The sequence below is a fragment of the Aythya marila genome, assembly GCF_965140915.1.
Source record: "Aythya marila genome assembly, chromosome: 2".
Classification (NCBI taxonomy): domain Eukaryota; kingdom Metazoa; phylum Chordata; class Aves; order Anseriformes; family Anatidae; genus Aythya; species Aythya marila.
The window spans coordinates 43,683,545-43,697,863 of record NC_139043.1 but is presented as its reverse complement, the minus strand read 5'-3'; the positions used below and the strand labels follow the sequence as shown (position 1 = coordinate 43,697,863).

The 14,319-nt window shown below is 39.4% G+C and overlaps 1 protein-coding gene across 2 annotated transcripts in view; it reads right to left on the bottom strand.

The window, feature by feature from the left end:
- Nucleotides 1–3,553: 3,553 nt before the first annotated feature.
- The window catches only part of CMTM8 (CKLF like MARVEL transmembrane domain containing 8), a 33,391-nt gene continuing 22,625 nt past the window's right edge, over nt 3,554–14,319 (bottom strand). Inside the window, exons 2-4 of one of the 2 annotated variants that reach the window (XM_082752798.1) lie at nt 11,109–11,282; nt 6,595–6,711; nt 3,554–3,927 (exon numbers count right to left, since the gene is read on the bottom strand). In XM_082752798.1, coding sequence (XP_082608924.1) covers nt 3,844–3,927; nt 6,595–6,711; nt 11,109–11,282 — 375 coding nt within the window. In that variant the 3' untranslated portion in view covers nt 3,554–3,843. The remainder of the gene's footprint in view (nt 3,928–6,594; nt 6,712–11,108; nt 11,283–14,319) is intronic. The other variant, XM_082752799.1, reaches the window with a different exon arrangement.

The window sequence follows — 14,319 nt, the reverse complement described above, 5'->3', positions numbered from 1 at the left end:
CGGAGCGCCGAGCCTCCCCGCCCGGCCGGCTGGGGTGGGGAGAGGGCCGAGGGAGGGTTTTGGGGGATATGGGGTGAAGGAGGAGCCGGCTCGGTCCCCCTCGGACTGTGGTGGCTTGGCTGAGGTGTCCGCTGAGGGGACAGCTTGCCTCACGGAGAGTGCTCTCGCACCAAAACTACACAACGAAGCACCAAATCTCCACAGAAAACCCACAAAAGCACCACCAAACCCCACAAAAGCACCACCAAAACACCACAAAATCCCCCACCAAAGCACCACAGAACCCCCCCACCAAGCCATAAGCCGTCTGATTTGTCCCAAACGTTATTAGCACTAAATGGGGCACGGCAGGCAAAACTGGCAGAATGCCCCGGCACCACGCTTTGGGTGAAATCATGCGGAGTTGCAAACAGCGCTCAGCGAAGGAAGCTATATGTTTCCTCGGGTTTAAAAATAGCTTGCTTTGCTTTCTGATAAGCAGGGTGAGAGGAGGCCTCTGAGCTGGGCACACGGAGCTTCTACACTCAGTAGCACAGTAACCCCATCATACGCTTTGTTCTGAAGTTAGGATGTGTGTTCTGTTCATATTTAGTAATTAACAGGTTCTTGAGCAACTAAGATTGTCTTAGGAGTGAAGACAGGAAAGTTCAGGTGACCTTCAACACAGATATAGGGTCTAGCATAAGGCATTTACACGAGCAAGACAGGGTTTGTGAGTGTAGGCAACAGCTCAGAAGAGGTTTTGGTTTTTATCTAGTAGTTGCAATAAAAGATATTACCTCTCCCACCAACTTGTAACCCATCTCATTAGATATCTAAGCTGCAACATTACCAATCTACATGAGGAAAATGATGAGAAAGCAATTTTTTAATAGCTTTTTATATTTTCCATACTGTTCCACATTTATGGTTTCCTTGCAGGCCCTGTGGAGGAAGGCTCTGGTAATTTCTGTACTTCCTATTAAGAAATATATTTTTCTTGCCTGCTGATTCAGCTAGTTCTTAATTTCTCATGAAAGTATGTATATAATTGGGACCCTGCTGATCTGAGTTTAGCCCAGTGAAACAGAAATACCTTTACACGAATGCATAATAGTCATATTTTCTACTCAAAGATATGGCATTTTCCATAAACCATTGGCACAGACTCGAGTCTAAAACACCGCTGAATTTCCAGTTTTGATTATAATTTTCAAGAATTATAAGGATTTCATCACTTCCCAGCTTACTTTTAACCAAGGCTTCTTTCTATCTTACACACCAAAACAAATGTCTACAGCCACAACTCGTTTTAGTTGTTACATGATAAACCACAGCTAGGTTATCTTCTTTATCAACATTAGAATATACAGAAGCACAGGTGATAGTTGGCAAGTCACTGTTTAAGACTAACACATCTGGAAGAAACCCATGACCTTTTGGATGCTTTTGCCTTTTTTCAGGCCTGAAATAGAAGCAGAAACCTTCAGAAGTAATTCTCAGCTTGTATTGTACCCAATTTTAACTAGACATGCAGATCACTTGAAAAACAATCACTTGGTAGCTGGGGAAGACATGGGAAATGAGAAAATTGAGAAATAGCATGGGAAGTAAGATAGTTATCTTTTCAAATGGAAAGAACAAGGCAGATAAGTTATGGTTTGGGAAACAAAGCAAGGCCAAACACAGAATAAATTTGTGCCTAGTATGTATTTATCTTTTTTTTTTAACTCGGCAGATTTAAAAATTTAATTCCCAGACTTGCCTTTGGAAGACATTCTGCACGTCTTCCCTTGAGGATCAGGGCTGAAGACTCAGAGATGAGGTAGACATTTTGCCAGGAGCATTCCCTAGCTGGCAATATTGTGTTTGTAACCTTCATTAATGGGTTTACTCTGACATATAGTGGCTGTTTTCTAACACGCAGTTTTTTGGTAAACTGGGTGAAACATATTACTCCCGTGTAGCTCTTCTCCCTCTTGCTAACTCTATCCACAAATGTTGTCTAGGTTATGGTGTTAGACCACCCATCACAGTTACCACAAGGTCATGAAACATTCATGCAAAAGCAGTCATGTTCTTTGAACTTAGATATGTATGTCAAATATCATGCAAGAAAGAATTTCTATTACCACTCAAGCATTTTCACAGCTGGGAAATCACTCAGGAGATTTTAATTTTGGCTATATTTCTAGTCACATTTAATCAGGTGACATTTGTATCATTTTATGCCTTTGATTCTTTTCCAGCAATGGGAAAGAGCATATGGGATTTTAATGACACATTTTATCTGTGCAGATAAAATGCATAGTTGGTAGCCCTTCTTCATTCTCAGGACGGGATAATATTAGCAAGCAGCAGACAGCCTGACCTTTGTTACGCAGGCCAGATGCAACTGCAGACAAATATAGGCATTTAAATAATATCTTGGCTTCCCTTATATTGAAATCCTGTGACTCCAATAGATAATCAAGAACAAACCAAGGGGATTGAGAATAGAATTAGCTGGCTGCTGATAAATCTCCCTAGCTGCAGGACATGCACGTAAGTAAGCACACACCACCTACTCACAGGGAGAAATGCTTCTTTGAAGCTGCAAGATTTCTCTACTACCAAATATATTAGTTCAACAACGTCTTCGAAGACCAGAAGAGTCCAAATCCTCTTAATGCAGGAATAAAGGATTTACCAGTAGTTTTACATGAAACTTGAAATAATATCACAAAGTAATCACAATCTTACTCTTCACATAATTCCTGGAAAAGATTCCGTAGGTAATTTCTATTTGAAAGTCATTTTCAAAGGTATTTCTCTTGAAAGTCATAATCTTCCATCATACTTCTGTTTGACTCAAAGATATTTAAATGTGAGTAAAATTAAAAACTTCATTTGTTAAACTAACAACTCACAAATGACGCCAATAAAGAGGGAAGGAGGGAGAAAATTCACTAGTGTCTTGACAATTCTTCTAGGGATTTCATCTTTGTATCATTTAATAAGATTTTGATACCCAGATTTTATTTAGGACAGATTACTGGCCTAATCTGAGGAGAGAAAAAAAAAAAAAAAAGGAACAAAAAGAAACAGTTCTCAGAGAAACAAAAATTATACCTTTAGTAGGTGTTGAGTAGGTTAAACACTGAGCATTACAGGCCTGTTGTCTAGACTTATGCCTTGGAGCCTGCTGGATTTGAGAAACCTGTTGAGATAATGTGTTTCAGACGCACCACTCCTCCAGCAAGCTTCAGACCTACATTAATAGGTTCCAGAACCAATCTCATGACTAAAAGAGGTTATTAAAATATGTAAAATGACAGCATCATTGGAATTCCAAGTAGCATATACTTTCCACTGAAAAAGAGATAAAAAAGCAAACCCGTACTCCCAGGTTACAAAACATGCAAAGTTGGGTCATTTATTTATTTATTTTAAAAGTTTTTAGGGTTTTTCTTCTGCACAATGCCACTTTTTATACATAGTAACTAGACAATATCAACCTCAGTTTTGATTTGTAGCATTCAGTATCAAAATACAACTGTCACATTTTAAAAGTTAAATTTACAAAATTGGCACATCATTTCAGCAAAGTTTATTAAAGGCTTAGTCATAAGAACTACACAATGTCTAGAAAAATACCATGTTAATTTTAAAAGAAGTATGAAATTTTATTATACAGTACAACGTCAATGTTAGGTGTCACTAAATATGATATTGTATTATAAATACCCATTTTAATCTCAGTTAAAATATATTGCCAGTTCTAACAGAAATGTTCGAAAAGATCCGATCCCTCTTCCAAGCTTTCATCAAATGAGTACAATCCTCAAGGTAGTTCATACTACAAAATTCACTTTAACAAAGTATTTACTGCAAAGTTCTTGATCGCCAAGATATAAAGCTAAAATACGTATTTCCAGCATAGCAGGAGGTAACCATGAAGGCAAAGAACTGTAGAGAGAGGGGAAAAAAATAGATATTAGAAAAAAAAAAAAAAAGTATTCTCATTTCTATGAAAAATTAGTTATGGCATTTGGAAAAGGGAAAAGTACCAGATTTACTAAAATGGTGCCCTTTGGCCTCCTCATACTTGGGTTGCCAACAGTCAACACTAAGTAAGCTTATATGTAGAAATATGGGCCTAGAAGCAGCCAAAACGAGGACTATTTCAACACTTACCTCCACATTATATTCCCTCAGTATGGATGGTGTGGACCAGACGCCTGCCAATCCTACATGTGCAGCTTGTAACATCAATTTCTGGTAAAGACTGAGGGATAGCCCATGGGAATGTTTTGTAAATAAATACAATGCTGCTGTGTTCCAGGAATTGCCTAAAGCCCACCCATGCCCCAGCGTGGCACACCTTGCATCCAGGTAGCTTGTTCTTAGAAGAGACCAGGATTGAAAATTCAGGCCTAGGCACGTTCTCAAAGAGCAGTATCAATCGAGTTACTAATTTCAGTGGTCCTCTACTAATGAATAAAGGTATTCCTCAGTGCAAATAATGGTGACAACAACCATGGTGAGATATTACTGCTTTCTCAGAAATCGACTGCAGAGCGAGCCTTCTGCAGCGGGCTAGATTTATTTTATACTGCAGGATTTTAAGAACTACAGAGTATCAGTGGTGCTGCTTCCACAGCCCTTGCAGCATATGCACCCAGAAACCAAAGAACAGCTGTGAACTATTTCAGTTGTACTGATAAAGTCCAATTTGGTGCCAGTGGTTAAGTTCCTGCTAATCACTGCATGCTGTACAAAATAGCTTATGATAAGGCCAGAATGCTTTGTGCTGGTAACTGAACCAAATAAAGCTGACACTGCAGAGAGGATTAACGCTACTTTTCTTGGAGGTCAGCAGGGATAGGGACGAGAGGGAACAAACACAAGTTACAAGAAGGGAAACTTTGGTTAGATATTAGCAAAAAAAAAAAAACAGTGTGAGATTAATCAAATAGGACAAAAGGGGCCCAGAGACATTTTGGAATATCCATCCTTGGAAATGCTCAAAACTCAACTGGCCAAGGCCCTCAGCAGTGTGGTACACGTGAGCACTGCTCTGGAGGAGGACAGGTGGGACCAGATGACCTCTAGAGGTCTCTTTCAGCTGAAAAATATTCTTTTCTGAGAGCAAGGCATTGCTAGGCATGTAAACAGCCAGCAAACCTAGGCCCTCCGATAGAGGACTTTCGGTGAGTCTGATCTAATGTAAATTTAATCTGTGACACCAAAACCTGTAGACGATAATGCAAAAATCGATTACAGTAGAAAATGGTAGCATTCTTCACAAGACTATTGTTTCTTAGGAAATAAAAGCTCCATCCAAAATCTTTCCAACAGAGAGCAACTGTAGGAGATGGATGATTCGCTAAATTATCACAAACATCTATCCACGAAACCCTTAATGGGTTTGGAGAGCAAGAATCTACATTTAATAGTTTATTCAGACAGTGCATTAGATAAACACTATTAGGGGGTATTAGAAGAGATTCCAAATATCCCACGAGACACTGAGCATTGTTGCATTTTGCATAAAATGTTTATCAGCATGGAAGCTTATCTAGCAGCAAGCAAGTTCCCATCAACAGCACTGGCTGAGTAACTGATCAATAATTACACACTGCGAAGAGGAGAAGAACCTGAACAGCACTGAAGTGACAGGGATGTGGATATACCATTCCCAAGGCAAAACACAGAGCAGTTTTCAGGTCTCTGTGTTCATCGCTGTGTAAAATAAGCTTCAGATGGAAGACAGGATTCACGAATAGTCCAGAAAAGAGAACTGCTGATGCATTAACTGTCAGCAAGGTAGCTGTAATTCAGGGTTACTCTGTAAAATTCAATTTCTCTACTGTTGCCAAAACATGCAAAAAGTTCTTTTGCAACTCCCTTAACTGAGCTAGAGAATATCTTCACCTACTCATTAAGTGACACAGCTCTTATATATATATTAAAAAGTTGTTTTTTACCCATATTGAAAGCTTCAGATTCCCAAATCTAAGTAGTAAGACAGTAATGTCAGACACTAACAATTTGCATCCACTTTAAAACACTCAAGAGTTTTCAAGCATTGCCCACCCAGCTCAGAAGGATTATCAAAAGGTGAGGCTGGAACAGGAAGATCACTGTAAAAATGACAATAGCACTTCAGGGCCTTCCCACAGGGGCTCTGTGTATGGCTCAGCCTACAAAAAGCTAAACATACCTTAGCCACATCAGCGCAAAGTCAGCTGAGTTATTTAAACTGCTTTTGAAGTTGTATAAATGCACTACGCAAACCTGGTGCTCACCCAATTTGTCTACTCTGATGTACAGACTATAACTTCTGCCAGAAAGCTAGTAATAAACTGGGGCAAGGAAGGGACAGCTGCATGACCTCAAAAGCATTACAGCCTTTTTCAGACGTGACAGTCATCTCCTGGCTGAATTTCTAGTCGTCTCCAAAAACTATGAACTAAATTACAGCTCTCTATAGATTGTGTGTGTGAGTTTTCATAGCAGTCTGCAGCTTTTAAAAATCCAGAACATGTGCATTTCCACCCTCACTTTCAGAGGGCCTTTGTTTGATAACACTTAGTTAGACGTTGAACTAATTGAAGCAAAAAATGAACTCACTGAAGAAGCTGCCCAACTGTTGTAATTGTGACTGTCCAGTTCTTTGGTAACTGAAGATGCATCTACAATGGCAGCAATGAGGTACAAAATGAAGGCACTCCCATTAAAGCACAGACCCTGTTGAAAAACAAAATAAAATTAGCAATTCATATGACAAAGCATTTGTCACCATTTTGTGTTGAGGCATTACAAAGCTCTCCTCTGAAACATAACGTGCACATGTGATGTACACACAAAATGTGTTCCTCGATTTTACCTTCTTTCAAGTTTCCATCTGTAAGATTAGATTTTAACTGCTCATTTTTAACATTTGTAAATATTAATGCATGGTTTGGACCAACTGCTCTCTCCATCACACTAAATCCAGAAAGGTTTAGTTTAAACAAAAAGTTTAGTTTAAAAGTTTAGTTTAAAGTGGGTGTGCAGTGATTTTCCAAAAGTCAAAATAGAAACACAGTTTGGTTACCACAATCTAGATGTTAAGCAGTAAGAATATGACACTATATGGTAAAAGAAAAGCAAAGAAAAAAAAAGAAAAAAGAAAAAAAGAAAAACAAAGGAAAAGGAAAAGGAAAAGGAAAAGGAAAAGGAAAAGGAAAAGGAAAAGGAAGAGGAAGAGGAAGAGGAAAAGGAAGAGGAAAAGGAAGAGGAAAAGGAAAAAGAGGGAAAAGGATAGGGAAGGGGATAGGGAAGGGGATGGGGATAGGGAAGGGGATGGGGAAAGAGAAAGGGAAAGGGAAAGGGAAAGGGAAAGGGAAAGGGAAAGGGAAAGGGAAAGGGAAAGGGAAAGGGAAAGGGAAAGGGAAAGGGAAAGGGAAAGGGAAAGGGAAAGGGAAAGGGAAAGGGAAAGGGAAAGGGAAAGGGAAAGGGAAAGGGAAAGGGAAAGGGAAAGGGAAAGGGAAAGGGAAAGGGAAGGGAAGGGGAAGGGAAGGGAAGGGAAGGGAAGGGAAGGGAAGGGAAGGGAAGGGAAGGGAAGGGAAGGGAAGGGAAGGGAAGGGAAGGGAAGGGAAGGGAAGGGAAGGGAAGGGAAGGGAAGGGAAGGGAAGGGAAGGGAAGGGAAGAAAACTACAATTTGATTACATTTCTAATCTATAAAAAAATATGCTGTCAGAATGAATGGTTCCTGTCCATATGAAGAATATTTATGATGCTTCCAAAACTTTGTTTTTGCTTTTGAAGGAAATAAAGAGGGTATAATTTTTAGCCACTATTCTTAGTACCATTCAGTACTTTTCCCTTCTACCTGTTTCTGAGAGGAGAAAACAAACAAAAAACAAAAATGAACAAACAAACAAACAAACATAAAACCAATGAGGAGAACAGTCTGAATGATGAAAAGACCCATCCATGGTAGATGCTACATTTTCTCTTCTAAGGAGCCGAGAAATGTCTCCAGGGATCTACGCTCATTACTACAAAAGAAGCAAAGCAGATAACATTGATCTCACACAACACTACAGAGAATGAACAAGAATGATTTTGCATGTGAGAGAGAACAGAAAAGGAAAGGAGGCCGAAAGTCTGAGAAGAGGAAAGAGACAAAAAGGTATGAGGTGTTTTTTTTTTTTTCTTTAAAGTAATTTTAATACTTTGACATTTACTTACTCACTGTTTTGTCATGGCTATAGGAAGTTCGTTCTTGTTTTTAAAAAAATCCCCTAAAACTCCCCCCTGCTGCTTGTCTAAGACATATGAATTTGGCCATAAAATACACTTCTAGTTCACAGGTGCTGTATTTAAGTGGAATACCCCTGACACTCTTTGCACCTCGTTACAATTGCATGAATTAATAACCGTCAGTTTAGACAAGGTCCTACTATTGTAGACGATCTGCTCCCTTCAGCTTCTGGGCCTGTCTTTGTACCCGAGCATCACGCAAATATCATAACCCTTCAATCTGGTGTCCCAGTTGTCTCCAAGCCTTGCCAGACTGGTGCAGCTCCAACTTACTAATTTCCATCGTGTGACCCAGCGGACGCTGGCAATACACATCAATTATTCAGTATTGAATTCACCAGGCAACAACTCTGGCACAATCCAAAAAGAAAAAAAGAAAGGGCGGGAGGGAGGGAGTCCAGTGCCGGAGAGTTCAGTTTGATTCATGAGCTCATTCATGAGTGGTATCTCACCTCTATCAGGTCATCTAATAAAACATGCTTTCTCTCCGTGTAAATCTCATCTCTCCTATCTAAGTATTAGGGTAATAAAATCTCAAACTGTCAATTTTAGGATAGGGTGCCAACAACTGGCAAGCACAACTTTCGCAAAGCACTGATTTTCGAACTTCAAATTTGATTGCCTGGAGTATTTGTTGTTGTTATTTTTAAATTTCCTGTTCCAAAAAGACTCAATTACCCTGGAAAGCTACAAATCCCTGCAATATCTTGTCATGTAGAAAAGGAAAAAAAGCACATAATTTTTTCGAAGTGCTGCTTTGGGAAATAACACTGCTGGGGAAGATGGAATGCAATGCAAGCTGATTGGGTCTTTACTGCCAATATATTACTCAAACCAAATGGTTCATGCTAAATTACCATCTGCTTCTTAAATTCAGATTTACCAGATTTTAAAAGCTTCCATTGATTGTTTTAGCAAAGAACTGGCATTATTAAGGAGAGTCAGTCCTGAAGCACATCCTTTGGGTTAATTTGCAGTAAAGTAACTGCATCTTAAGCAATTTGGTAATGTGCTTAACCTGCAAAAACTGAATTTATGACAAAGAAGTCCAGATGTAATTTTGGGTACTGCAGACAACCGGCACAGTTTGAGCTAAGTGTCGCCTAAGGAGGCAGAGCAATAACTAGCAGAGACTGATACTTTGGGAAATGGGGGGGAGGTGGGTATAAACTCACTCAAAAGGGGTGTGTCCGTCCTGCCCCCTTCAATGAAGACATTAACAACATCTCTCTGAAAAGAGGCCCAGTGTTACTCTTGGCCAGCCAGGAGTAGCAGAAGTTCATTTCACAGGCTGCTCCCAATAGCTCTTTTAATACCCTAGAGCAAACCAAGCTGAAATGCAAGCATCTTTGATTGGTTTTGCATTTATTTTCTCTTTGTATTATCTTTTACTACAAAGGGAGTCTACCTTTTGGATCCACATTTGGGTGATCTTATCTACAGTACATTTGGAACTCAGAGCAAGAAATGCACTCAATTTCAAGTAGAAACAGATCAAAAACTCCAACTTGTCTACCTCATAGATCAGGGGCAACCCATTTACCTGCAGCGGTTGCCTGATGGTATTGTTAAACTGATGAAAGAGGGGTAATAACTAAAACGGTATCCCAGTGGATACGAAAATGCTTTCTTTTTGAATGTACTTACATCTAATGGACGGGGGAGGGACACCACCTTTAAACGTATCCAGACACATTACTGCTGTAATTGAAATAACCCAACATTTCTATAGCACTGTTATAGCCTTAATGGTAATTGCCGGTCATGAAACTTGAAAACAGAGAAGCTGTCTGAACAGAATCCTGCTTGTTCTTATTAGTAATTGCTATAGCTGACTATTTATTACAGCAACAAATGGGAAGGTGAGAAGTGTGTTCAATTTTAGTCACATACACAGTATAGATGATAACAAGCTGTTTGCAACACAGAAGTCAAATATATTTTTTCCATAAAACTAACAGAATTCTCATTAGTAGTCTTTAGCTAGTCAGGAGAAAAAAAAAAAAAAAAAAGCATTTAATTGTATCAGACAAATGCAAAACCAAATTTATATTAATTCTTGGATGGGTAACAAATAGCAGTTGGCTTACGTGACAATGACTTTGAGGATCTACTGCCCTGAACACCAACACGTTATGAAAATCATGTAAAAATATATGCTGCCATGTATAGCTAGCAGGGTTTGTTCAAACCACAAAACTTGGATCTGAATTTCAAGGGCCTGTAAAATTTTTCTCTGTAATTACCTTACTTGTTTATCTAATCTTCATTAAGTCTTGAGCTGAAAGCGAAGGATCACATGGCATGTATTTTACATATATATATATAATACTAATAACTTGCAGCACCATTTTCACTGTAGGCCAAATACTGCTAGCTCTGAACCACGTTCTCTTTTGATTTAGCAGAGGAAGACTCATGCTTTAAGATCCATGGTCCCATTTCCAATTCATGGTGTTGACTCAAGTAGAGATTTCTACTGTTTAAGCCATATGGCTGGATCTGTTAGCTCAGAGGCAGCTACAGCCTCATGGAGTGTAATCGCTACAAAAAAAGGCTGTGCATAAATATGAGTCACACACAGGCTATTAAAAATCAAGTCACTGGATCAACCGATGAACAAAAAGGTGAAACATCATAGGGAGAGTGTTTTAAAAGGGTAGTAGTGTCTGGGTAGTAGGAAGGTTAGACACGGCAGGTGTGCAGACACAAAGAAAGTAGGGAAAAATTGCAAAAAGCACCAGTGCAATTGGTTAACTACAGCTGTAGAAAGCATCAGTATTTTATTCTCTTCATAACACAGCAAAGCTGAAACAACAAAGAACAGGTTTATTTACCACCGTGGTCCATGGCACCTGTGGGATCCTGGTGTAGGTCATGGTCATGTAGATGATCAGAAAGAAGACAGTGAGAACCCAGTAAAACACAGCCACAAACATCACCCAGCCAAAGGCTGGATATAAAAAATACTCAGTTCCAGCAATCAGCGTCCACACCAGCAGCCCTAATACCTGCAAAAGTTATGGAGAAGAAAGAAAACTGTTACACGGTCTTAGACCTCACACATTTGTTCTGGGTCAAATAACAATGCTCCTGCCATTCAGATAACCATTTAATGAGCTGAGCTGGGGTGCTATACCGACACAGTACTAATCTAGCAAAAAAAGAACAAATAAAAGTGTTTTTGCTGTGGCAGGATGTCACAAAGAGAAACACCTTTCACTATTATGGAGCCATAGCTGTGGCAGTTTTATAGCTAGCTCTCAAAAAGATCTCTCATTATAGATAATATAAAAAATATTATAAAGACATCACAGTGAATTGTGTTTGAATACTAGCCTACTAGCTTACGTGCAGGAAGGTAAGTAGTAGGATTTTGCAGTCAGCAAAGTCACTTTAGAAACAGAAGGCTGTGAAGTACCACTGGGGTCTCCAGGTGCCACCTGCCACAATCACGGGTAACTGAGCAGTTGGGTCCAGGTCAAAACAGTCCATAAAACACGTGCTCTGTGGTCTGTCAGGCACCAGGGATACAAATCAACTCCCAAGACCTTATAATAAAGGCAGTAGTGAAATATCCCAGGTCAGGCTGGGAATATCACCGCTTTCCACAGTTCTCAAAACATCTCCCAGGTGACCTGACCATCAGAAGCAGACAGAAACCCACACTCAAGCAATTCCTAGCCCACCAGTCTGGGGGAAAAAAAAAAAATCCAACAAAAAACACCTCCCGCATGATCCTGAATCTGGCAATCTGTTCACAACCAAGTCATGAACAAAATACATCAGCCAGGGATTTTAACTGAGTCTCCCCAGTTTCTCCAGCCTTAGCTGATCTCCAGTGCATCAAGGGGGTGGGGAGCAAACAAAACAGAAGCCAAGCAGATATGCCAAGGGGAGAAAAGTTGTGTGTTTTACAGGTTCTCCAGCAATCATAAAATCTTAATTTTAAAAAGGAAAGGACTATTTTATACCTTTCATATATATATATAGGTATATATAAATATTTAGAAAGCACTTTTGTGGTGCAACCTACTTCTTATTGAACAGACAACAGCCATAGCGGGACAGACTGGAGAACCTTCTACCCCAAGACCCTGTCTCCAGCAGTAGTTAATAACAGCTGCCTGAAGAAGTATATAACAATAAATCACTCAACAGCAATATTTCTTGGTCTTTAGTGTGTAATCACTGACGATAAATCTCAAAACAATACATGCAAGACAAAACTCTCCTGCTAAACAGAAGATTACTGTAATTCACCCTGATAACTTTCAGCAGCGGATACCTACTTATTTTGCCTTCATTTCCCCTTCCAAATTGTCACCCAAACAAAATTCAGCCCTCAAATTGTTGTCTTGTGTATTCATAGGGTATTCCCTTGTATTATTTGTACGTTCATCCACAGCTGCACCATGCATACATAAAAAGCACCACAAGAAGCCCCAATTTTTTTGATTATTTTTGTCTTTTAATAGAAATAATAATGTGTTTATTTTTTAAGGGCAGTTTTTCACCACTTTCCCCACTGCAGCCATTCCTGTTGAGGAAGACTAACAATTCCCAGTGCTTGCAGCACACCAGGGGAGGGCAGCATTGCTTCACAGGAATGGTTCAGATAGTTCAATAGTTATATAGATTTAAAATAGGCTCTTTCTCTTTTAATAGAAAGTTACTGTCTCAGCAATGCTTCTGCTAGTTCACTCTAATTCTAGTCCCAACCACATTTTACTAATAGTAGCAATTCAGTTAATAATGCCTTAAATTGCACAGACTACACATGATTAGATTAAAAAACAACTCAAGTTTTAGTGCAACAACTGCTTTCAGAATATATGATCTGGAGAGACCATTGAGCTCGCAAAACGCCCTTTTCTTAGGATACGAAGTTGCTTTCTGATGTGTCCATCCACATTAATCTACATTTAAATTCATCACCCATAGATTAAATCAATGAATAATTGGACTCAGCAAATTCAAAGAGGGATTTATCCTCAATCTAAGTGTCTGGTACAACACCATCAAAGGAAACTTGGGAGAAGAGACAAAGGAAACAAAGAAATGAAGCATCATTAAACACCCACGGACAACAGTGCGCTATTTGAGAGAGCTTTTAAAAATAGCCAGATTTTTTTTTTTTAATAAAAAGCGCAAGACTATGAAAAATGTTTATGCTAAATTCAACCCAAACGAGATTGATAAAAACATCTCAGCTTATACAATGGGTTATTTCTGAGAACAGCAAAAACTTCACAAGCAGCAAGTTCTTACAGCCAAGAAGGACAATTTTGAAGGTACAGGAGCCCACCAACCTTACATAACCACACGGTGAAGCCGGCTAGGCATGAACTAGAGCATTGGTATTCTCACTGTTAACTGTTTTTTCCCCAGTAATATTCTAACGTGCTATTACCATCTCTCCTTGAAGACCATTTTAATACACAAACAGCCATATATCTTGCACGCAGTCCGAAAAATTGCTTTTAATGCGTGTTTTTAGCTAGCCCATATAAATGGCAGAACAATTTATCTAAGCACCGTGGACGTTTCAGATTTATATTCTTAACCAGTTCCTGGTTCGTATGCATCGTAACTTTGATGGGTTGCAGATTAGAGTGCGTCTGACATTTTCGGTTAGAGCCAGACACTCTCACTGCACATTACCGGAGCTGACAAGCTGAAATAATATTTCACGTTTCTTGATTAGACCTGAAAAGGTCAGAGCAGCTCATGGTCAACAATTCACTCTGTGCATAGTTAAACGATACGGCGAATGGTTTTATTGCGCATGTTTACATCGGCAATAAATTGATTTAAAGTTCACGCCGGCCAACAGCATCTACCAAATATCTAAGGAATCAAAGGAACATGGACAGCTAGACAAGTCTTTCATTATCAGCTTGTCTTTTCAGCACCTTAAGTACGGAGATAGCTTGGGATGTGTTAAAGCCCGTCTCCTAATATTTTGACTGCCCCTTGCATTATGTTTACTGTTCAACAGATCAGGTACAAACTGCACGGCACTGGTGCATCTGCTGGAGCCAAGAG